This window comes from Sipha flava, unplaced genomic scaffold (assembly GCF_003268045.1).
Source record: "Sipha flava isolate LNK unplaced genomic scaffold, YSA_version1 216_pilon_pilon, whole genome shotgun sequence".
In the NCBI taxonomy this organism is placed as follows: Eukaryota; Metazoa; Arthropoda; class Insecta; order Hemiptera; family Aphididae; genus Sipha; species Sipha flava.
Window position 1 is genome coordinate 476396 of NW_020272841.1, and position 27514 is coordinate 503909.

Sequence of the window (27514 nt, forward strand, 5' to 3'; positions counted from 1 at the left end):
TAATAATAATGATTATACTTTCACGAAGCTATGTACACGCACGGTCGCACGCATCACGCGGGTGAGCGCGCGTACACGGATCCGAATGTAATGTCAACGATAACAATAATAATAATGCATAACGACGTGTAAAAAGGCGCGTGCACGGTGAAAAACTATCGGCCGACATGATAAACTGGTTATTATTATAATGACGTGCAATATAAATTAAACGAGTACCTTCCGGTGATGATGATGAAAAAAAACGCAAAAACCCAACCAGATACGAGAATTATAAAATTATAATTCACACGTTATACCGATACGTATGTATATTTATATATATATATATATATATGTATATGCACTTGTGCGCATTATAATGTTCGAATAAAACGCGTGTAAAAGCGTACCCGCCCGAGCGGCAGGAGCGCGCGAAAGACGACGACGGACCGTTAACATGTTTATTCGTGTCGTTATCGACGTGCGTACGACGAGCTAACCGCTGACCCGATACCGGGTACCTGTCCGCGAACGTACGTTCATTTTTATCGTTCCGGCGGGGGGGAGGACGAAGGACGAAGGACCAGTGCCGTGCCCGCTGATTTCGGACGCTGCACTGCGAAGGTCATCATTATTACACTTCACGTCGCGCGTAACATTATGCACGCGTTGACCTCTACGCGTCGGAGTGCACATTTATTGTCCGCGACAAGCCGCGCGTGATGTCGACCGCGGTACGCGCCCGGTGAAAACGTAACAGACCGCGACGTACAAACAGTTGGGGGGGAGGTGTTCAGGTTAAATGCCCCCCGACCCGAGGACCGAAAAAACAGAACCATGTTTCGAAACGGTAGGAACGAAAAGTACGTGCATCGCGAATATTTTAACGAGCGTGCGAATCTACGTCTCGACGTCGACCGCGATGAAATCGCAGAACCGTTTCAATCTTCCGTCCGATGAGGTGGTGGAAACGGTCTTCGGTGTTGACATAAAAAAAACCCTTCCTCGTTAGAAAATTTTATGTACGCTGCTGCGCACCCGTACGCGTTATTGCATATACTACTACATATACGTATACGCGCACGCGGAATCGAGACGTACGCGTTTCCCCTACCCCCATTATTATGAGTACTGTACAACACTGGTTACGGGGACTGCAGTCGGAGAACAGCTATGTTTAAACGCTGTGGTATTAGCCAATTCAAATTAATAATTCGAGTCAATGGAAATATATAACAAACTAAGATCAACGTGTGTTCACGTCGCAATAGAAAATAGGTTATCGTAACATTTTGGTGTATAAAAATATTAATGTGAAACAACGTTTTCGTTATACCGTGTTCAGATTAGCGTGTAAGCAATAACGTGTGTAATTAGGTATAAACGATGGTGTACATTAGATGAACGTTGCAATGTCGTGCTGTAAACACGTCCGGGAACCCTGGACCGCGGTTCGTTCGGGTTTTGGCGAAATTCCTGCGCACGTTCAACGCGTTTCGAGTCGCATTTCACGAAACGTTGATGACGCGTACGTCGGGTTGTGCGCCTGTATGCTGCGCATTAGGTACACGTGCACGGTTACCGTCCGAACTCCGGTTGCGCGGGCACGAGGAGGGGTTTGCGCCGAGGAGAAAAATCACGCGGGGAGCACCGGTCCGACGGCCCAGGAGATCGACCGTTTGACAGCAGGACGAGGGGCGAAAAATCGGTTGACATTTGTCAACGTCCGGCACCCGAGGCCGACGAGCGCCTGTATATATTATAAAAGGTAGTCGCACGCTGAGCGCCGCCGACAGATCTCCTCTACTCGCGCGATTTGCATACGCGTACCCTCATCGTTCTCCTCCCCGTCGTTGTAGCGGTCAAAAACCGTCTGCGTTTTTCGTTCGTCCGTACGAAATAATACATCGATCGCAACCGATTCGACTGCGTGCGCCTAAGCGAGTGCGTCCGATGTCGGATGCGCTTGTTGTCTACACTTGTCCTGCAGAGCGGAGAACTCGAACGAGGGGATGGCGATCAAGGCCGTATCTAGAAATTTTTTTCGAGAGGGCTCCGAAACATGTGTATTGTAATTTTATTGAATTTAGATTTTAACTTTTGATATTTGGCTAAAAATAAGACGGAAAAAGATTTAATCTTCTTTTACTAAAATTAATATATTTTCGTATGATATTATGATATAAAATCAAAAGCAGTCAATGATTGATTGGAGCTTCAGTCATTTTTGACAGAAAATATTTATGTTGGTATTAAAAATAAATAAGTATTATAAACATTCGTAAAATATTGAAGACATTTCAGGGGGTGGGGTTCCAGACACCCTGGACACCCCTCCCCTAGATACGGCCTTGGTGAAGCGCCGGCACGACAAACCCGTATTGTATACTCAAACGCGCGAGTCGTGTGACGTTCATGGTGCTACACGTTTTTCGCCCGTCCGCGAGCGTTTTTTTTTTATCCGTCCAGATCGATCGCGATCCACAGGATCTCGTTGATCGTCTAGCACGTTATTATTATTGTTATGCACGTACGTTTGAACTGCGGAGCGAAGACGTTATCCGCGGCGCGCACGTCCTCCGGCGAATTTAACAACGCGCTTTTAATTTTAACTGTTACGAATAATACAAAACGTTTCGTTTATACCTATACATATATATGTGTATAGTATTATTACATACACACCGCGTGTATACGCAACAAATCTGGACAAACTACATTCCCTAAACGGTATACGAATGCACATCTGCCGTGATGTTTACACGCATATTTACGTATTTGTCCGTATCACGTTACCGTATTATGATGTACACGCGCCCGCGAACTATCGATCTCCAGGCAACGGATCTTCCATGCGCATTATAAATATTAGGCGCGTATCTAGGAACTTTTTATTTAGGGGAGGGTTCAGCAATTTCAAACTTATTCACTAGTACCGCTTTTTACTTACAAATTTTTATCTTTACCCTAACCCCCCCCATGAATACGCCATTGATAAATATATATATATGTGTGTGTGTGTGTGTGTGTGTGTGTGTATGTATATACATAAACACACACACACACACCAAATTCGAGACGCAATATTTATGTCATTGTTCGTATTTTGTACGTGATTAATTTATATTTTTATCGTCGAACCGCAAACGGTAGACGGTTTTTTCGTTCCTGTCCACCGCGAATTAATAATATTTGTCTGTGCGGATAATAATATATTATATATATATAATACTGCGGTCCGCGACGATGACTAATCTACAGCAGTTGTAATGCCGCACGGAGCGGCGACGGCGGGTAATCAGATACCAGATACGGCGGCCGATTTGGAGAATGGAAATCCTTCACGGGGTTCGTTAATCAATATCGTTTTACGAACGCGAAAAAATAAAATAATTCGATTCGAAGTCCAAACGGCTGTCACCTGCACGAGTCTGCGTGTGCACGAAAACGTTGCATAAACGTAGTACAGCATACCGATGATGTGTCTACGCGCGTGCGGTTTTGTTAGGTCCTGAAACGTAACAATATTCCATCGGCCGAGATCGAAATCGCAATAGTGATCTATGCCTTTCCGAGGCGGTCGGTGACAGTGTTCGAAAGCTCCGTGTGCAATTATTATTAGGTACGCTGCTCGTTCGGCGGCTCTTTCGCCGGGCCCGATCCGCATCAACAGGTGATTTATTATCTCCGATAATCACGACGTATGTGTGTGTGTGTGTGTGTACCATGTACAAACGCTCTCTCCTCCCGCGCACTTCCCGGGTCCTGTACACATGTACTTGTATAGAGTCGAACCTCTTTACGTTTGCTTAACAAAATTCGTTGATTATATACTATCGATTAAAATACAATTTTTAAAGAATAAAATAACAATGTCAATTATAACAATCGTACAGTAATGAATAGTAAACCATATCAAAACAGTGCTTTAACTCGATGGTTAGGTTAGATTAATAACTGCGTTGAAAACGTCATTTGGTACGCTTACGATGTGCTGAAAACGAATAGCATCGATAGCTTTTGAAAGCTTCGAAATACGTACGTTCGTTATTACACAACTATATGATAATAGGATGAAATACGTTCGTTAAGAGTTTCGTCTAGCGGAAATCCGTTAAAATAAGGTACATACTGTGGTCGATGAGAAGGCGGCGGCGATATTGATGAGGGTCACGGAATCGAAAAATGTGTTCGCCAACGCGCTCGGTACACGGTGCAAAATCGCCCTACCCCACGCGAAGCCCTTTTCGCGAGTAGGAAACGTCAACACGATTGGGTTACAAATATCGCTCGAACAGGTATATGTAATCGTGCGTGACGGTAGACGGCGATTACAAAGTTCATGAAACGCCGAAAACGGTCTCGTCATTCTCAACGGCCACGTCCCTTTTCATTGAACGCGCGTGCGTAGGTATACGTTGTGTAAACAGTCTGAGTATTTTTAGAACTTTTCTCCGTTTATTAATTCAGTACTCCGGGGACGAAATTTAATTTTTCCGTCAGTTAAAACGTAGTGTCCGATCGTATTGGAAAAATAAAATATTTATTATTTTAGGCACCCTTGACAGCTTTGAACGTATATAAAAGATAAAAATAAAGAACCTCGAGGATCTCTCACTCCTCCCGTAAACGTGTAATGGTGTAAATGGTAAATGGTGTAAATCGGTAAATCGTGTAAATGGTGTAAAACGTTTTTGCGCGATTCGCGGGCGGTGCCCACACATTTTTTGCTGTAACGCTGCACCGCGCAAGGCGCGTGAAGTTCGCGTTTTCATAACAAATCGGCTTGTGCGCGCGCGGGGCAGCTGCAACGCGTATTATATTAATATTACGGGTTTCGAACGAAAAATATTAAAGATCCGTGGACGCGATGGACCGGATATCACATCGACGGTCTCCGTTTGGGTCAAACCGCATAATCAGTATGCGCACGCGGACGGGACCAGCGTACGCGCGAATTTGTTGCGCGCGCGCCAACAGGTGTCATCTTCAGTAGTGAATTGCAATAACATATTTAACTGTAGATTAAACTGCAGCGACGCTGATGACATGTTCTCTCGTGTGATCGGTGTACCCGCGCGTAAATATACGTATTATAAATGAATAATATATTATTTAAGCCTACGATATATAATATATATTTATATGGGTAGATATTATATTAAAATAGAAAACGTCTCGCGTTATATCATTATCATCGTCTTCGTGTCGTCGCATAACATTAGCCTATGCAAATAAGAAGCCGTAAACAAGTGACAATAATAATAATAATAATATTCGTCAAATTATTATTATTATTACGAGTGCGTTTGCGGCGGCCGTAGATGTATAATACAGGTAGTATAATATACAGCAATATATTACCATACGACCGCGTCACACTGCTTTACATATAAATATTATACGCAGCCGCTGTCGCTGCTGCTGTGTTGTTATTGATGAAAGCAATAAAATAAAATACAAACTGGCTGGTTTTTTAGTATATATTTATTTTATTTTTCTACCTCGCGCGTCGTCGTCGAAGACTGCGCCGTACACACTAGCTCGCCAATTTCTTCGACGACGGTAATTCCACGGTATACGATAACTATATCGTTATGTACGAAAATTATGACGTGTCGGACGCACACGGGAACCGGCCGAAAGTGTAATGTAATGTTCTAGCGTACCTTTGTTTTATGCATCCGGTTCTTGCGCGCGCGGTTCGACGATTTCGTTTTTTCCCCGCCCGTTTTCACGCGTTGGATACGCGCTGTATGAATATACTGTTTTATAATTTTGAAACCTCTCCGAAATACGCGCCCGCGATAATCGATTCGCTGCGGGTCGTTGCCGGCTGTTGCGCGTTAAAAGAGTTACTGCCGTCGTACCAGCGGTTATGATGTGCTCTTGTGCGTTTCCGAGCGGGTTCCGACGCACATGTCGTGAAATGAATTCAACTGACTACTGCTGTAGCTGTCCACGACTGCAACGATTCTATCACGTTGTAGTGTGTGCCCGATAACACGTGCACCATGGTACGTCCGGTTGACGCGGGAAGAATGCAAGAAACGCGGACGGACCGATCTGCTGCGACCGCAGTTCGAACGTCCTTCTGTCCTTCTGTCCGTCTCCCGAGAGCTGATCCAATGAAAATATTCAAAAACGGACTGGAACTCGTCGCTGACCGCGTGATAACTCGTCGTGTCGAGAAACGAGCGTGTATAAAACGTATGTGTATATTTTAAACATACGCGCCGCCGCTGAGTGTAACATAAATGTACGCGTATACGACGCGTTTAGCATTTAATATGCATACGTATATGCTCTGCGCACATGTCCGAATACGTCTATCCATGTGCGCGCCGTACACAATGGTAGTTTTGGTAATACGAACAAACCGTTTTTTTTTTTCTCTCCGTAAATGCCGTTTTTTCGAAACGAAAGAAAAAAAAAATGAGAAATGATGTAAAGATAATATAATTGGGTATGTAGTCCCCGCGGAGAGTCGTCTAAAACGCTGCAAGCAACCGGCGACTAAGGCGGCGATAGCTCGACATCATTAATCTTATTTCTTCTTTATTATTTTTTTTTTTTTTCAAAAATGAAATTTTAGACCAAAAATTAGGTCTGCACGTTTTCTCCAAACGATCCTTTAACGATAACGATGTTTTATCTTTTCTCCCACTCACGTATATTATGAGCCACGTACATCAACGCTAGAAAACACAAATCTACACAAAGCAGAATAGATAATCGATTAAAATTTCTAGCTTTACTCTATACTGAGTTAATACCTCTTTTAATATTTTAAGAATACTTATTAAGATTTACAACTTTAACAAGAAAAATAATAAAATGTTATACATAAAAAATAATAATCATAGATCTGCATTGATACTCTTAATTGCATAAAAAGAGCTGAGATAGACTTTTTTATACGCGTACAAATATTTAAAATGAAATTAATTATGTGTTCCCATCAGCATTCCGTTCTACAATAAGCTATAAAATATTAGAGGGTGATAAATCCTATAAAACGAAAACGTATATCGATTTGAACTTTGATTACTTTCGAAACGTATTTCTGCGAACACCACGAGCTGTTGCAGTCACGAGTACGCACAATAAACTAAATCGGTTTAAGTCTTCTGGGATACGAGTCCAAGTCACATGAAGTGAATACATCGGAACCCTTAAAGGTTCAAAAATCGTTATCGAGGTGATAAAATGTGCGTTATAACACCGACGCGATTGCAAAACAGCATTCAACGTTGAGCTTCACTCGAATGCACGCGATCAGTACGGGACACGTCCTGTCAACAATCTAGCTCGGTGTTTTGCAGTAAGTACCCGTGCTAGGCGAGGACATTGCGTACGCAATATTCAAATATACCCGTCCCGGAGCACGTTGCAACGGTGGAAATATAATACGCGTGTTTTTTTCGTTATTTCGGATTTTCGTTCTGAATTGAAAATCCGACGTTTTATATTATACATATCGCGCACACGTTGTACGGTCGTTGTACGTACCTGATGCGTCCTATACGATCAACGAGTAAAAAACGAATATTATGTTAACTTTGTATCATAACACGATTGAACGGACGAATGAAATTTTAAACTCTTAGAAGTCGAGTTTTGTCATATTCGATTTCGGAGTTTTGTTTCGCTTTCATCGCGTTCCGATCGATTTCGTTTTCATGACGAGAAGCGTTCCGGTTAACGGTTGACCGCAACGGAATCGGAAGGAGTTCTGCGCGCGCAAAACACTGCACTGCACCGTTTCGCGTTTTGAGTCGATAAAAAATCAATAAGCTTCTCCGCTGTCGTTCGTTCCGTATTCTAAACTCGACCGGGTGGGGAGAAAAAATAAAAAAAATAACGAAAAAATAAAAAAAAAATAATCATTAACTGCGTGTAAACGCGGGTACACGATACAGCGTTAGGCCGGTGGTGGTTACGTGTAAGTGGCGCCGCCGCCGGTCCCCGTGCGCTCCGCACAGCCGTCGCGGCCGATGCACGCGTGGAAGGGGCCGCGGGCGCCGGTGGGGAGCGCGTGTGGTCGCCGGCGGCGCAGAAAACCATCGATCGCCTCCCCGGTCGTCGGACCCCTCGCCGCCGCCGTCAAACCACGCCCTTGTCGTCGGCGGGCCTGTTATCGGCTGCGGGCCCGCCGCTCTGCATCGTCCGCACGATAACACCGGCGCGTTTCACTCGACCGGCGGAAAGACGGGACCACCGAGTCCATCAGCTACACTGCGCTGTGCGCGCCGCGGACCCAGAGGCGTGTTTGACGAGTGGCTAAGAGGGCGTTTTTGCCCCCCCCCCCCCCCCCGGCGGCAAAATTTGAAAATATTTCATGTTCGTACACTAGTTTTTCAAACATTTTTTTTTTTAGTTTTTCGTAACGAATCAATTTTTCCATCAGTTATTAAACATATTATATTACGTTGAAAGGTTTAAAGGTTGCAAGGAAAATATTTTTATTCATATTAAATCTTGTTTACTTATTTCTTATTTTCGAATGATTACAATATTAACACGCGTTCGTACAGTTTTGGTAAATATTAAATATCAACGATAATATGTATCACAACCCTATTAACTATAAATAGTTTATAGTCCTCCTTGATATCATACATTCATATCTACGACGAGGCGACAAAATATGTGTGCCCCCCGGCCGCATCACAACTTAACACGGCACTGGCCGTTTTCAAGGTGGTTTTTCCGTTTTTATGGATTCTATTATCATCGACATCGTTCGTATCGCTTATTGTCTGCGTTGTACCGGCAACGTACCGACGAACGAAAATCGTTTTCGCAAAAGTTTACCAAACGAGTAGTGTCTGCAGCAAAACCCGAACCGAACGGTGAACGTCACGTGCTACGATGCGATGCAACGATATAATACCCATGCGGCGAACGTGTGTACTCATCGGATGTTTGATAAATATTTAAAAGAACGATTTGAATGTTTGATAAACGTTCTATTAGTCCGTGAATTTTTAAACGTTGAATTCGAGTATTAGACGTTTACACAATTTTGAATTTTTTTTATACATTAGTAGTAATGTTTGTTTTCGAATGTTAATACATTCTTATTACACGTTTCAACGTAAAAAATCGAATACATATTTATATATTCAATGTTGTGTACAGTTCATGTTTTACATATTTAAATTCAATCCGTTATTGTTTCAATCATTATGATTGACAAATGCTGTGCGGGCGGTACATCATCGCATGGTTTTGAAGACATTACGACACTTCTTATTTTTGTGTGCAGTACACGACGCGCTCTGAACACGAAATCCTAAATTTGCGGTACGAAAGTGATACAATTTACCTTTTATTTCAGTTTCATTTCGTCTGCGACAAGACGTATAAATTGTCCGCATAGGTACTGCAATTGCGGATAGTAAAAAAAATAATATCTTGTCTCGAAGAAAGGTATTATATAATTTGTTATGTACACTAATATCTTAAATAATGATTAGGTGTTTATAATTTATTATTTCCAACATCATTCAACGTTGCGAAACGATACATGTTTATAAATATTTAAGATGGATTATCGTGGGAGGAGCGGTGAGGCAAGGTTGCTATGTGGTTTGCGGATTCTGCAGGTCCTTTTAGAATTTGATCGTAAATTGTGTGTTGCAGTACGAAATGTTAAAAAAAAAAAAAAAGTGAATGGAATTAGTAATTTGTTTTACGGCATCACTAGGCATTGTCGTTGTCCGAGATATTTCCGGCGATCGGGTGGATTTTTTCCCGGAACAATGATTATTACATAATTTACACGCATTCGAAGCGGTGCGAATTGATTTCAAACAGAAGACGTGACCTGGGCGAAATATATGAACACGTTTATGTGAGGCCACCACCGGATACATTATTATTATTTACGTGTCAAAACGCTGCGGACCGCGTGCGTATATAATTCGTGGACGCGTGCGACAATAATATAATGTCACTGACAATACACGTCGTAGATATAAATTATAATATGAGTGCGAACTATGCGAGAAAACGACAAATAGCGAACGGTGTAAATGTACAGGCACATTATTTCCTTATTTGAAATCTAAAAACCGAAAAAAAAAGATTAATTTAACGAAAAATAAAAATAATAAAGTTCCTAGTAGATTAAAAAAAAACGTTATACACCGGTAGGCTTGGTATGATCACTATATTTATATATTCTACTGCACAACTTGCGAGGCGAGAATAATTAAAAGTATAATCATATGGGCTCCACGAGTTTCGTTGGTTCCGTGGCAAAAACTCAAGTAATTGTTTTCACTTAAACCTGAGAGCGGAAATTTTTCTAAAAATATAGGCTTGTCTGTTTAAATCGGTCGGTAAACAACAGTTAAAAATGTACGGCCCATTAAAATCAACGGAAAAAACAAAAACGCATTCGAAAGTGATCCTCAAGCTATATCAAGTATTGAATTCAGTCCACGAGCACGGCGTTGCATAATTTGCGATCAAGTAATTTTCATTTTCGTTTGTACGTGTGTGATAAAATCGTTGAAATTAAATTCGATATAGATAACTACTGCAGTGTCCATCGCCACTTTACAGCACCAACCCTTTGCAACCAACACAAAAGTTATTTGTAGTAATGAAATACATTTTCGTGTTCTTCCCCCCCCCCCGTTATCGTTTCTCTACTGTGTATGTTATGTGTACTTAGGTGTCCGGCGACGGGGGCATGTACTGCAGCAGGACACCCGGATGTAATAAACGAAAGTAATAACTCGTCCGAAAACTATTGTACAACATATTATAAACATATAATAAAATCATTTTTATTACCTAAACACGACCGTGAGTAGATTTCTGTGTAATTCCCTCCCCTTCCTGCAAGTTGAGCATGTGATATCCGTTTCTGATACAATTTTGTTCATTACACTTAATTACGACAGTATGACTAATTATTATTATTCGTGATGTTGTTCCGTGCGTCCAATGCGAATAAACCATAATAAAACATTACGTTACAAACCTAACCCACACATACTACAGCATATGCTATACGTCATTGTACTACGACATACTATGGTGTTTATACGGAGCCTTAATTTGAAATCCAAGAATCCGACATTGCCACAAAAGTTTATAACTGCGATTATTTCAATTCAAAATAATTACTAATTCAAAAAAAAGAAAAAAAAGATGATTTCAAAAGTTAACTCGACGTGTTCATTGAACGAATTAACTGAGTATAAGTATCTATAGGTAGGTACATAACGGAGAACCATTTATCTCGTCAAGCAAGAAGTTAACTAAAACGCGGTTAAGAGTAACTACCTGAAACATTTTAATCCGTCAAAGCTTAGCGTTTCGTACGTTGTAAATTATTGTTGTACAACTCCGCTGTCGAAGTCAACTGAAATTTAAACATGAACAAACTACGTTTGTTGTTTGTACGCATACGCACTCGCCTCGACATCTATAACACAGACATACACACACACACACACACACACACCCATTACGTTTGTACACCGTACGCGTACGGTTTTTTATGTTCTCGTAAAAAATATTATCCTATCGTTTTTTTTCGAGGCCATCATATTATGCGGAATGGAATCGATGAATTTCCGCCGTTAACTCGGTAACATAATACCGTTCGCCGCCCGAATACGTGCATAAAATATGTACCACAATTCAATGTTTATGTAACTACGGTGTACTTTTACGCACATCCAAACCAGGATAACCAGGATACACCAGGATGTATTGCAGATCGGTTTTGCCGTGGCGTTAAGCCCGCCGATCCCGCGGAAGTTAAGTGTAAAATAACAATAATCCGCGGTCGCTGATTCTAATTTTCGGTTCGGTCACAGTTTCACACCTACAGATAAACCGGGCGGATTAAAATAGTCGAATTCGTCTATTAACGCACGGCGCGCATCCGGCACGGCTCAGCGCGGCGGATTAGTGTCGGGTCCAAAAACCGAAGAGGAATCATTACGATAATATTTCCGTCCGCGTGCATATGTGTATAAATTAACGGACACAAACACGGCGTATACAGTGTATTATGAATGTGTGTGTATTCGTTTCGACATCAACGTACGTATGCCGTACGGTTTGTAATCCGATCGATTGTTGATTGCGCGCGCGTTTTCGGTCACGTATTTTAGCCGACGAAATACTGTAATAAATAAATTAATACCTAATCCGTATTATGAAGTATACACGTGTATGCGCGCGATTACACGTACACGCCGTTTCCAGACGTGTATCCAATCTGAAATTTTATAAACTCGTTTTTCGTTTTTTTTTTTTCATCTTTATGCATAAATGATCAACTTAAGCTGGAATAGGCAATTCGAACTAACAAGAGGGCCGACTTTTAGAACTTTAATCGATTTGGCAAGCCATACTGAAAAAATGAAAAACGAAAATAGCTCGTTGAAATCGACCAGTAGCGTTTACTTTAAACAACTTAATTTCGCGATGGAACCAATACAATAAACTAAGTGGCTAATACCTATAGCCATTTTATGTATACCTACCGATATAGATATATGTACTATACTTAGTAATTAAATGATTTAGCTGGACTCCAACGCTAGAAAAAAATTTAATAATCTACATTTTACGATAGACGTGATAAAATTAAACATCGATAAACACTAAAACGGTATGAAACGATTTGAAAATGTACCACGGAAAGTACGTCGGTTGCCAATCCCTGATCTTAAGTATAGTACCTAACGGATTTCTCGACCGTATGCACGGCAATTTCGGGTAGTCGTAACGGTGTGGACATTTGTTTTCCAAGGACCGTTTTTAAAACGCCGATTTTTCGCGGTCGACGACCTACTCCGCAACACCAATAGAAAACACCGCAAATATTATAATAACAAACAACCGGTGGCCGCTGGAAATGGCGCGCGGAGGATTTACACGGTTTTTTGTATCGGGACCGAACGCGGTGACGATAACAATTTTATTGGACGACGAATAATGCGATGTAGAATTATTTTAATTATTATAATATTAAACGCGCGGAATAAGTCACGATAAAAACCGGAAACACAATTACCGTTTATTGAACGGTCCGTGAACGACAACGCGAACTCGTTACTTTAATTACTATTGCCGTACAAGACCGTGTAAATAATTCACGAACGTCTTCGGGCGGACGGAACGGGAGGAATAATTTAAAAGAGCCGAACAAACGAAATGTAATTATTGTAATGCGCGGATATTGTGTGCGCCCTGTACGCCACGACGGAAAAACACGGTTAGGTACTCTCCAGCTGCCGGTAAACGCGTGTTGATAGGCCGCGGATTCGCATCGCCATATATTATTATGATAAATTATTATAAAAAAAAAAAAAAACCCGCTATAACGCTACCGGACCCGTGATTAGACGCGCGTATGTAAATAATAATAAAAGCCTGCAAAAGGAAGACGGTGTTCGCTAATGGCTATTTAATGTACCGTCGTCGGCTGCGGTAAACGCGCACAGCGTAATTATTATTGTGGCGCTATCGCGTTCGCGGTCCCGAAACGCCTTCGCGTGTGTGTGGTAAGGTTTTTCTATTTTTTTTTTTTTTTTAATTAACCTACGCTCCGGTACACGTTTGATGTGCGACGATTATTTTTGTTTTTGTTCGCGTGGCGTGTTACCCGCGAAACGCCAAGAAATGTCAATTTTTTAACCAAAACGTTACGAAAACGTAGCGATTCGTTCGGACTTGATTTCGTTCGTAGCAGAGCCGTCCACGAAGCAAGATTTGAAAACCGTCGCGGTGTCGAGTACGTTAAGGTTGTGTTGAAGTTTATTTTTTTTTTTTTTTTACCTCGTAATTTTTTATTATTATTTCATAGTGACACACGTTGTAATGATGATGACGACGACGACGACGACGACCGGGTGACGGTGCGAGCGCGCGCGACGGGGAGGTGGGGCGACCTAATAACCGGAAGTCGAATGGGCGGAGCTAACCGACGGCTGTCACCGGGCCGCCACTGAACATCACGCGAACCGCTCATCAGTGGCTAATATTATTATTGCATTACCGTCGGCGTGCGCGTGTGTTCGCGCGAAGCTCGCGCGCGCCAGCGGGACGACGGGGCCCGAGAATACGTATAATTTACACCTCAAAGGTATCTAACGGTGTACGCGAGCTACCGACGCGTCGCGGCCGGAGAAAATAATAGAAATAAAAGGAGTGGGGGGGGGGGGAACCGTAATGACAATAATCAGACACGGGGGAAAAAAAAAAAAAAACAAAAACATTAGAAATCACGGTATAGTTGGTAGTGTGACCTGGTACGTGTGTACGGGAACGTGTACCGAAACGATACACGTCCTCAGCGGTCGGCGCGTAATGCGCGCGCGAATCGTACGGTGACTCACGCCGCGTGCGCACACGTGGAACGATGAAAAAACAATTTGAGAATCTCGTGGCCCCGGGGGCTAATGGCCGTCGGGTTTGTCCTACGAATCCGTTACCGTTAACGTTTACCCCGTGCGCGCGCCCAACGCTAGTACGTCCCGATTAGGTATCGGTGCGATTTACTGCCGTTATAGGTCGCCCCCCCCCCCCCCTCCGCGTAATACATTACAAACGTTACGGCGTAATGTTCGTACCCGTATGCGTTATAGGTGCAATACGTGATATCGTATTTTACACGGGTGCGTTGTATTTAAAAAAAAAAAAAAACATGATGACCTATATTGCGAGGGGTAAAGCCCGGGGCCCCGTTACGACCACCGTTGCCGCCCAAGATTTCGCGATATTTTCCACCGAATAACACCCGAGTTCGCGGGGTACGAGATGCGAAAAGCGAAAAAACCGCGTGCCGGCCAGTAATACGGGAAAAAGCGCTAGAGAGAAAAGAGCACGTGAAACGTCGCAACTACATATCTCGTCCGCGAACTGCAATACGAAAACGAAACACGCGTTTAAACCCTATGTCGGTACGACCGCGTTCGATATAATCTATGCTCGTGCTGATCCGTCAACAATTGTTCATTGCGATATATTCAATGTATACGCCTCGTTCTCGTTCAATAACTTTACAACTATTCATCATGGTATTTTTTTCCCCTTAGATTCATACGGGCGTACGTACACTGCACTGTTGTGCTCGCAAACGCGTACGAAAATTAACGGCGCTCGGTCTATGAAAAACGTTCGAATGACAAACTCCTTTAAACACAGTAAACGAAAAATAGCGATGATTATTGTTGTACGAGAAGAAAAATGTAACGGTACTTTGCTTTTTTTTTATTTTTTTTAAGTATTTTTTTCCTCGTATTCGAACGATTAGGCGGTAATCGTTCAGAGAACTATATTGTTGGATTTAATAAAAGTTCCAACGATTAACGTTTTTCGACCGTTTGGACAAGGACGAGTACGGTTCGACTGTTCCCGCTCCCATCATATCACGTGTAAACGAAAAAGAACGTATAGGTAGTAACAACGTAATATACGAAATAAAAATAATAAAACGCGTTCGCACATGTGCGAGGTGCAATTATAATATCGCAATAATACGGTTTCCCATGGAAACGGACAAAATTAACGTTATTATTACACCGACCCGGTGCAGGTTCATTCGTACACGGTAGGTACGTACGTGTAACAATAACGATAATAATAGTACAGAGCGCACAGCAGGTACGCGCGATATTACCCACTACAATACCGGCGTACTGCAATTACATTATTACATGTGGTGTGTAATAAACTACGTGTGGACTGTACACACGGGCATACGAACGCTCTGCGTACATTTTTTCATAAATTATATCGGTGTACCCGTGCGTACGAGCGCGAAACACGCATATTTTGTCGCCGTCGGATTATAATAATAATCGTGCGCGTTCGAACGCGGCTCGGAACGGTGAAAATAACGCCATTAAAATAAAAACGAAACAAAACATCTACGATTTTAATTTCTGGTAATAATGCATTCGATGCAAATCGCTTTGTAGTTATGTATATCATTTAAATTGTGGGCACCGATACGTCTCGCGCGCCACCGATTAAATCCAGGGTGTGCACAGTGCGAACGCTTTGCACTACGCCGCGTATAAACACTTGTATTTATTTTATAATGTTTCCCTTTGGACGATTCGAACATGCGATTCGAAACACTAAAAAGTAATTCGCGCCACGCAGGTTAACATGGCAATTAACCTCGTTTTTTTTTCATTTTATTACTTTTTCCATAAAATATGGCGGCGTGTGTAAGACGTGACCTGCGACGTATTGTTTTACTTTTTGCGTTTACTTGTTGAGGTGCACAATGTACGCGCAGAGATTAAAACGAATTCGTTATCAGGCGTACTACGTGTACATGGCCTATATACAATATGCCTTACGCGATTCTCGGTGTACGCCACGTTGTACGGATCGGATATGACATACATATGGTACGCTTTAAAACCATCTATGATGTCTCTCCGGCGACAGGATGATGTTGTCATGGGCGTGGATAGAGATAGGGGTGGCGAGTACAACCCTAACTCCCCGAAGAAACAAACCGTCAACAAGTCCGTCGCGAGACCTTTTCAAACGCTTCTTCCCCGGCAGCCCCCCGGAACGCGTGCATAGGTTCCATGTTTGCAATAAATAAAACTAAAAAAAACCCCCTTCCGCATCGTATTACACAACAATATATTTCACGCGTGTACCTACTACTGCGGCGTTGCAGGGACGCGAAAACAAGAAATGAAGTCGCGGGCGGGAATACGCGAGCGCGCAACACCGTGCAACACGTCCGTTTGTTGCGAAACGCTCGAACGTTTCGGAAGACAACGTTCACCTTGACGCGTTCAATACCTGAATGATAAATGTCTTGCGCAGTGCAAACAGAACGATGTGAACGCGAGACGCACCACCTCCGCCCCTCGGACGGGGCGAGAAACGTACAATACGAGTATTGTGGTAGCGCGGTTAGCAGCGAAAGGTGTAGTTTTTTTCTTATTTATTTATTTTTATTTCGACAAACAAACAAACACAATCAGCGTTAAACTGGCGGCGCGAAGGTGGCGGCGGCGGCGGCGGCGGCGGCCGCCGCAACGGTATTGAAACCGCGCGACGTGTGAATATGTGCGCGACCGCGACAAAAGCCGTGTTCATTGTTATCGTCGGGCCCGTCATCGTCGCCGTGTATTATCGCTATTATTATCGTATTGTGTAAACGTGCGGCGGCTGCTGCGGATTTCGCGTGTACGGAAAATACGATTTTTATTGTGTCGATTGTATATTTGTGTACGCGCACCCGCCCGCCCGTAGAAAACGTCGTCGTTCCTATCGCGTACACGTGTACACGGTCAACGGCGCAGTCGTCGTCGGGTGCGTGTACCGCGCACGGTTTATAAACACCGCGTATAATGTACCGGCGAGTGCAGTTTTTATGCGACCAGAGGAGCGCTTAACAAGCGCCCGTTGTGCTTTGCAGTCGAACCGTGACCCGAACGCTTTTGTGAGCGCCGGACGACGTATATGTTCCGTATTCGATCTATATTCCCGTAGTGTATTGTGCTGTACGCGCGCGTCGGAACATAGGGCGAAATCCGCACCTACGCGCATCGAACGTCGCAGCGAGGGACAACTCAAAGTTACTAGAGGGCCGATTTTTAGAAAATTAAAATCTACCGGGGCCGGAGCGTGAATGAAAAAATAAAGTCGTCCAAACTATAAATTTCAATTATTATCATAATTCATGTACACGGAAATAATAAATCCAAAACGACACGAGTGAAGTGACTGATATGGTTGAAAACTGCACGTTTACATTTAGACATTTAACGATGTTTAACACCGGATAACAATCTTTATATCATCGATAAGATAGGGTATGGAAGATAAACTTTGTACGGGGTAGTTTGAAAATAAAAGCAAGGGCCGCCAGTTGGCCCACCCCTGGAATATCGGACGAGAGCGGTGACGGGATGCGACGGAGGTTTGTCCAACATCATACACGTCCCGTAGGCCGCTATTGATTTCCCGGGACCGATGTTCCGCGTGTTATTCGCCGCGTTATGCCGTAGCACGCGGACGATCGCACGCAGCCGGGGATTCTTCGACGCGCGCGCCAAACCGTCAAGGCAATACGAGACCTGCGAGCAGAGCTGCAGATTTTCCCTGTACGATCCTTTGCGAAAAAAACACCACGCCTACGAACCGCGATGGTAGACGATTTTATTCAAGCGGCACCCATCGAAAGCCACTTAAAATATGTTCCGCCCGCGACACCCGCAGTACCCGCGGCGAAAACCGTGAAACCGAGCCCTTTGGACCGTTCGCGCGCCCAAACGCGATAACAATACGAGTGCGGATCCGACCGCGTTTTTCCGCGTCAACGGTACACACAACCCGATGCGATATTTGAATAACAACGCATGCGAAATTACGTTTGACATGTGTCAGTGAATTATATTTTTATTGTAATGCCCGCGGACCGCCGTCGCTCGTCAACGCGTACGTACCGCAGGGGCGAAATCGCGTCCCTCGCATAGGTGTAACGCGAATGCAAAACGAGTTGCTTTTATAATAAAAAACTGAACGCACGCGCGTATCTCCGTGTCAACCGTACGCGGTGTATGTTTGCACAGCGAGTCGCGTGATATACATACGTAATTGTATGAAACGTCGGTTTTATTATTTTTTTTTTATTCTTTTACCTCGTCTCGTGTCCGTGCGCAAAGGGACTCGCGGAGCGATACAATATATGCATATTACACGTGATCACGTTACGCGGTATTATGTTCAGAGGTGCCGTTTACAACGAAGTGCCGTTACAATGTGCCATTGTATAGATGTCAATTTCAGACGTTTGCTAGTCGCCCGTCGCACAAACGAACGAGGAATCAATGCGCTTCTGTACGTATTATTATAATCGGCGGCTAACAGGTATACGCGTGTGACCCGTGAACGTGGCGGCGCTGCGGATCCACAATACGGTACGGAAATCGGACCGCGAAACGCGCAAGAAATAATCGGCCCTGCCATATTATAATGTTTACCTAACCGCTCGCAACCCCGCGCCCCGGTCGTCCGGGGACAAAACCCGACGATAATTTTCCACGCGGTATTAATGTACGTGTGTGTCATAATACGCGTATATCGACGTATCGTGCGTATTACGGGCGTGTACACGGCATGTGTACTTGGCACGGAAATAATATCTACGAGCGTTTTATGAATATTATTATTTTTTACTGTATTATTCAGTGTTCGGTCACAAATAACATATATATGTGTATCGTAGAAAACCCGACGCCCATAAAGGTGAGAATTATATATTATTGTTTTTTATCAACGACACAGGTATATACGCGTCGTTTGACCACATCGCGCGGTGTGTGGTGCACGTCGGAACACACGCATACGGTATACACCCTATTATCCGCACGACCAGTCGGGCCCCCACCGCACGTTTTATTATGTATTAGACGTATTTTATTCGTCGCGTTTATTATTATTAACATTATCATTGTTGTTGTTGTTGTTGCGTCGTTCGATATTTTATACGAAATCGTCGACCGCGTGTGGGTGCCGGTCGGTGTGTCGAACAGTGCACCGTATACGTATACTCAGAGTAGTAGTGGACAACTGGCAGCGGTTACGCGGTCGCGTGCGGTCATAATGGAACTCGGTCGGACGATATAGTAGCATAATATAGTATACGTCTATTGTATCGGGGTATACTATTCGCGACTACAATATTTATATGGTGTCGGGCACGAAAGATATTGTTTCCTATGACGGCGCAGAGCACCTGCCCGCGGTACGTCGGGGCGGAATGCGCGCGCGTAGGGGTGGTTGTCGCTCATCGAGAGTTCATTATTTGCACCGCGATGCGGAAACTGCAGCAGGACGCGCGCTCGGTGCGCCGTATGCGTTTCGGGTGCTGACCCAGTAATAACTAGTTGCACAATCTCGAACAACACGGCTATATCTGACGAATAAAACACGATTTGTTACGATATCGTTTCCACGTCGAACAAAAAACGACAACGCTCGTTATCCTTGCTACTTTTGTCCATGATTCAGTTCGCGCGCGCATAGGTTTTCTGAGTATTCTAAAAAAAAAAAAAAAAAAAACCGATTCATTTGGAACCGTCGAACACTGTACGCTAACCGATTTATCGGGATCTAAAATAATGTTTTATACGGTCGGATCCGTTTTGTTTTGTTTTTATTATAATTTTCGATACTCGTATTCAACGCTTACTGATGAACTTCGTGTAGTTTTGTCGCTTCGCAATTCCATATCGCAATATAGGTCAATCAATGTGTGCACGGAAAGATTAAAATAAATGTAAGTATTATTCCGCAAATAGTTTAATTAAAATAATCAAAAGCCATGATGACGTATTTATTCGTGCGATAACACGGCCGTGTTATTATTATATTGTACGAAAGCAGATAAATTGTTTGCGTTAATTTGGGTTAATAGACGAAAAACGTTGGCAGTGTTATCCAAGTACTACTCGTTTATACGACCTGCACCTACTAGCGTACGATTATACATAGTGTTATAGTTTCGACTCATTATGTCAACGGAAATACATTGAAAAAGACCGTTTATTGGAGTAATTAGTAATTGTGAATACAATATGCGCCCTCAATGTCGAGCAAACACAACAACTAACGCGATTACACATAGTTTAATGTATATCATGTGTGGAACAAAACGATTTAAATTAAGCTGTCAGCTGGTATCATTATAATAGTTCAGAATTTACATGAAAATTGTGATTCTAAAAAAAATAAAAACCGAGAAGAAATTTAATCGATTACACGGAATAAATTGGTTACTCTATACTAAACGATCACAATGAAAACATACTTATAAATTAAACTACAGTTTTTTTTGTTTTTATATTATATATACATTTTATTTGTTTTTTTTTTTTTTTTTGAGTGTTATAATACAATAATTGTATTTATTGTAAATTTATATTTATATTTATTGTAATTGTATTTATTACAGTTATTGTAATTTTCGATTTTCTTAATAAACATATGTATAGCAGAAAATCCGTTATCACAGTATCCATTGATTCGATAATGTTACAGACCAAAGTTTGTAATATTACTTTTAAAAACGGATTTATGGTTTTACATGAATACATCACTACGGTGATAAATTATTAAATATTAAAATTATCGATCTTGTAAACTTGGATATTTTGATGAATCACGCTACGATAAACGAACTAAAATACTGAAATAAATCACAGCACAAAAATAATTGTTAATAATTATTATCCAAAACGATCTAACGAATTAATCAATACCCATCATGAATTAAATATAATGTTAACGAGTTTTTACGATATCATAACGATAATTTCGAAAACGACAGCGTTTTCAATTCGTTCGGAATAGAATTTCGTACTTTATGGGTCAAATGAGTGTTTGCCTAATCGCTGTACTTAAAATATATACTTTAATAATATGTAAAAGTATACTTATGTAAAGTATTCTATATATATATATATATAATACGGATGTACAATTACATCGTACAGGCGCATGCGATGTGATCGAAGATTTGAATAATTTCGATCCATATTGTATATTCGAGTACCAACACGGCTACATCAATCAAGTGCGTCGAACACATTTTACATAAAATAATACCGTATAATCGACGAAATCGTCTTTTGTTGTCCGGCTGCTGTTGCACCAACAACGACGGTAGCAGACGCGTATAGCTACCACCCCCGTGTCAGAAAACGTGTAGGTATACATACGAATATAATACGTTATATACGCGCACGAATAACGAGGGAATGCCCGCGGTTATGCAAATGCGGTACCTACCACCGAGAAATGGAGGTTTTCGTATACAGCAACAATATGCATATTGTTATGGTATCCCAACGCGCGAGCGCACATCTCCAGGGACGGTTCGTATTATGATTTCCGTCTGCATTGTGTACATTATTATTATTATTATTATTAGTAGTAGTACGTACGCGTAACAACGTAAACGGATAACGAGGAGTAACGGGTAATTTATCAATCGTTGTGCTATGTTCCACGTTTACAAGACTGACAAATGTACTCGCCCCTACTGAAGTAGCCCACGGCACCTACACATAACGACGACGACGACGACGCGCGCACAAGGGATTAAAACGGACGGTCAACACAACACATTACGGTCTCGACGCGCGGTGGCAGTTATTTTTTCCTACCGCCCGAATATGCATATTATTATATTATTCTGTCCGAAACGGTGCGGTGTGCGCGCATCACTGACGCTTGTACATAAATTACCCAAACGCACTTGTCTTACATCAAAACGATCACCAGGACGTAAGCGACAGCGTACCTATACGTACGGCATATTTACGTTATATTTGTATACGCGCGTATACCGATAATGATGTTGAACCGCATTGTGAATCTCGTTACACGGTGGCGGTGGCGGTAACGGGGCAAAGAGAATACAATGCGTACGGGAACGAGTTGCGAGCACGTCGCGAAAGGATATCATAACATCACATTTATACCTCGACGACGAGCCCGGTTGGGTCGACACCCCTACGGGCAATAGGGTTTGCAGAAGAGAAAAAAATCACAGCGTGATTCGGTTATATATATTTATTATATACACACACACACATTTGCTCACCGTGTGACGTTTTTCTCCTTCGCGGACAATAGCCTCGAGGAAGGAGAGATAGAAGAAAAAAATAAAACGTAAAAATACTCCTCTCGTTTATTTACAATGAATTGTGCACGGTTGGTGTGTGAGTGCGTGCGCAAGTAAAACACACATACAATGATACACACACACACACACACACACAGGAGACGGCCAAAGTATTTAGCCACAATATATACCTGTATAAATGACGACGATCGCGCGACGCAACCAATGGGGCGCGGTGTGAGGTCCTAACGCGCATGGTTTTTATCATCTTTCACTATCGCTCTCCGTCTCTCTCTTTCTCTCTGTCCTCGAGCAAGGGACAATAGCCGCTTGTATTATATGCCTTTTAACAACGTCAAAACACACGCGCACATACACGTATTATTATATTGCTACTCTCGTGGATCTAACACACGCGCGCACACACGCACACGTAGGTACAATGATATAATATGTTTTATACGCGCGCACCCATAAGGACAGAGTTATTTCTCTCTGCCTATCCCTCTCTTGCACGCGCGTGTATCGAACGCGCGATCAAGTCTCCTCCGAAAGAGCATTTGAGGAATTCACAGGAACTATTAACTTCGACCGCGGCAGCCGTACGTTGTATTATATAGGCGCTCGCGCGCACACGTAACGTACAAAAGACACACGGCGTGGAGACCTACAGCGTCGAGATCGCGACCGGTAACGCACGACCAGAATGATCGATGTGTTGACCCCATCATCTGCCACCGCCACTTTTACCGCCACTTCGTCCCCTTGTTATCAGCTGCGGTGATATCGCGTAGCGTTGTATTGTTCGCGATATTAGTTTATACGTAGATACATGTACAGGCGCACTCGCCGGGGAGAACAGTCGTAAGAATATTGAACGACGTGTCCCCGTGTACATGTGCTCCCACGTTTGTCCGCATTATTCCGGTCTCGAGTTCGACGATTACTTACAATATCTGCCTATAGTGTTACGTGTACAGGTACGCCATTTTTATTTATTTATTTTTTTTTTTTTTGATATAATATTATGTACGGTCACCCCATGTGTGTGGCATACACTCCCCGACCCTGCCCGTACGTGTTTTGTAAAGGCTTGGGGGCGAAACAGTACCAAGTCTAAACACGACTGGGTTACGCGTATTACCGGGTTTATTTATGTACAATTCAAACGGCCGCCGCAATCGACCCGAGTCGATGTAATATAGCTGTATAAATAATAAATAAATTATTACTGTTAGCTGCTCGTTTCGGGAAATCAATAGAAACATCGTTAATAATAAACGACTAAACTACGCGAATTAGTCTCCACAGCGCAATTATAATATCCTAGACTATGCCGTACACGCGTAATACCATACTGCGGTATACCTCCGTACATCCGTATGGAATATATATCATTATATATATTCTATACGGATGTATATGTATATAATGGTGCACGGGGTAAGGTTTTTTTTTTCACCCCCGTTTCACGCGTCTTTTGTCGAACTCGTCAAAAATGTATACAATCAATAATCCGGTATAAGCCAGTTGTATACACGTGTACATTACGCGATGCAACTACAGCTCTCCAAATGGTTCGTTTATATTTTCTTGCAAAATTTATCGATTTCACGATGACTTCGGGTATGCGTGAACACTATTGCGCACTGAAATTATTTATCGGAAACGTTTGGATGGTATTCGAAAGTGCTCAGACGATTATAATTCAAAAACATTCTTTTACACGCTCGTACCAATCGGTGTTGGTGTTTTAAACTGTTGACCACACCACACTAAAGTGATATTATTCCTTAAAATTACGTATTAATTAAAAATCAAGAGCTGCGTATCGATAAAGTGTAATAACGTACTATTTTTATTACGTCAAATGTATACTTAGTATATGTACTGGGTAGTTAAACTGCATAATCATAATGCGTAATGTAATACAGCTCGAGTTTAATTGAATTTTGTATCATAATACTCTACATGCAAATGAAACAAGACTAATGCGTATGAGATGGGAAATCATCTAAACGAAAATACGTTGCTGAAGTAATGATATATTATTATATCATCAATGTAGATAATACAATGTAATACATGCGTATAAAATATGAGCATCGAATATAAATGAAAACTAGAACATTAGAAGCGCATATACGGCATCGAATTTATTTTGTGTTTGAATAAATTATTATTCATCGTTGAATCGTTTCAATATTAAAACGTATACATTTATGATATGATGCTATCAATCCACTCATATTTTACGGATACTAAATTTATGGTTTGATTAACGATCGATGGCCAATACATGAAAACAATATTTGAAATGTTTCGTCATGATTTGATCAGTACATATACGGAAAAAGTTCATAAATATACAAATGGATCAAAAGTATACACATACCTTCCAGTTTTAGTGATGATCATTTCTGTGCCTAGTTCGTGAAATTTGGTCCAGAGTTCTTTTGAAACGGATTCGAGGTAGCATTCGGTGGACACTAAATCTGGGCTGGTACACTTTGCCAACATTGTCGACAGGTTTTTAGACGGAGCCTGTGCTGAATCGTGCGGAGGAGGTGTCCTGTCTCCATCCTCGGAGGACGCGCTAACCGTTTCTCTATATTTCTTTTTCTTCGAGCCACTTGTTCCACCATTTTGCTTCCCCGTGCCCGTGTCTATTGAAGACCGGTGATGATAACGGCTAGAAGCCAAATCTTCTGGTTCCGACGTTTCGACAACGTCCACTTCGATATCCAAATCTTCAGTGCCGCCCATTGAACCTTCGCCTTCGGTGCCTGTAACACGTAATTCAACGTCTATAACATACAAATATTTATAGTTACATTGTTTGTGTATGTATATGCAAATACGACTTACATACATCATGTCGTATTACGAGTACTAGCTGTACACAAATAAATACTAACGTCAGATGCTAATAAGGTGATAAGTACATCGAAACCGATTACAATATAATATCTATTTACCGTATTAAGGTTATAAAAAGTACCTAAATTGCTGACAATTTGTTCAAAGGAAAGCAATTTAGAAACTTCTAATAATTATAAACAACGTACATACGTGTATACGTTGTATACGATATGAATATTATTATAATTATGTATACGTTCCATTGCACGATATACAGTTGTGATATTTAAATTATATTTCGATAGAGTTAAACGATTCGGTTAAAATAATAATATTTAATTAAAACTGATTCGACTAATTTGGAATTATCGGTAAACGATAATATATACAGACATCGCTTTTGTAGTACAAAGTTATAATTACCGAAATGATTATAAATCATTATTAAAACGTTATTCGTGTATTATATATAAATATTATTAAGTATTATTAATATTACTACGTCACTATGCGGTTTTATCGGTGTTGTGAAATTGTGCCCTAAGAATATTTGGATATTATTATGTATAATTAAAATGAAATATAATGTGTTAAAAATCGTAATTCGAACAGTATAATAGAACAAATTAATTTTTAATTCGTACCGTTTGAAAGGTCAAAACAATCTAACGTTTTGCATGAATGTATGCGCAGATCCAGGCTCTAATGGCGTAACGATAAAATCAATAAAATAATAGTTGTGAGTACAATTATTGTAACAGTCTGAGAAGTAGCCCGTAATAATAACGAGTAAAACGAACAATGGAATGGAATCAATTTACGAGTATACGTCAACTGTACGTATTACAATCGGTGTAAACCTATAACGTACCGGGATCAGCTGGCGTATACGTTTGAAGTTACGACTAACCGTGTAAAGTACGTTCAACAGATAAATCGCCATAAAAATATAGCCGCGCGGCATCGTTTGCAAACGGCACGTAAAGAACCAAGTGCAATATGAATTTCTGCTGGAATCGAACCGCGCGCGACGGTGCAGGCAAAACATTCCATGGGTACGCGGATTATTTATGATTCCTCCGGGGTTCGGGCTCTTTTCGAAATATTGCAACGGCAACGGGGTAGCAAAGGTACAAAGTAAACAGACAATTGTTTACGGGTCTACTCACCGAACACGATGTTTTGCCTGGACTCGGCGGCGTCATCTTTGCGCATAATGGCGTCGATCGAAAAGTCCGTGGGCTTCTTGATCGCGCTCGCGGGATGCTGCTCCTGGTTGGACGTGCCCATTATCATATTATTGTTACCGGCCGGGTCCTCTCGGCGCGTCCTTGACGCGACGCGCAACAGACGGACCGGAATCCGCGGGACGGTTGACGCGATACAGTTACTGGTCTGAGCGTTTGGCGCGACGCAACGAGTCCTACACGGTGCGACGGTGGACGGTGAGCCGGTCGGACTTGGCGATCATCGTTCGGCTGATAACACTGCCGCTAAGAGTCTAGGGCGCCCCGACGTGGACGGGTGTGGCAAGCGGACGGCTCGGTCGAGCGAATGTTTACCGCACGGAAAAGTTTGAGTACAGAAAAATGTTATGGAAAATAAGAACGAGATGAAACTGAAAAACAAATAAAAAAACCGGTACAATATGATTTTATTGTTGTTGTAAAAACATATGCGCCCGTGACACGACCGCCGCCGGAGACTACGTCGTCGACTCTGCTGCGCGTACGCCGTGTGTGTGTACGACCGGTCGGGTTAACGTGGCGATACTGGTACGGCGCGGCCAGTGCGCAGGTCGAAGCGACGGCGGTGGCGGCGGTCCCGGGCCCTGCCCACGACGGTAGATCGGCCGAGAGGACGCCGGGCGTGGCCACTTGGTATCGATCTCGCCTCAGCGCGTCCCCACCGGCTGGGCGTGGCCTCTCGCCCTATCCCGCGCCGCACTCGCCGCGCACCCGTACCCGCCCCCGAACCGTTCCCACCGCCACGGCGATAATGTGCTGCTCGCCCGTTGTTGATTTT

At 42.5% G+C, this 27514-nt stretch overlaps 1 protein-coding gene across 1 annotated transcript in view; it reads right to left on the bottom strand.

Moving 5' to 3' along the window:
• Positions 1-27272, bottom strand: part of LOC112682945 (optomotor-blind protein-like) — a 56839-nt gene extending 29567 nt beyond the window's left edge. Inside the window, exons 1-2 of the mRNA XM_025553735.1 lie at positions 26659-27272; positions 25023-25413 (exon numbers count right to left, since the gene is read on the bottom strand). Of these exons, the coding sequence (XP_025409520.1) occupies positions 25023-25413; positions 26659-26785 (518 nt within the window). The 5' untranslated portion in view covers positions 26786-27272. The remainder of the gene's footprint in view (positions 1-25022; positions 25414-26658) is intronic.
• Positions 27273-27514: the final 242 nt, after the last annotated feature.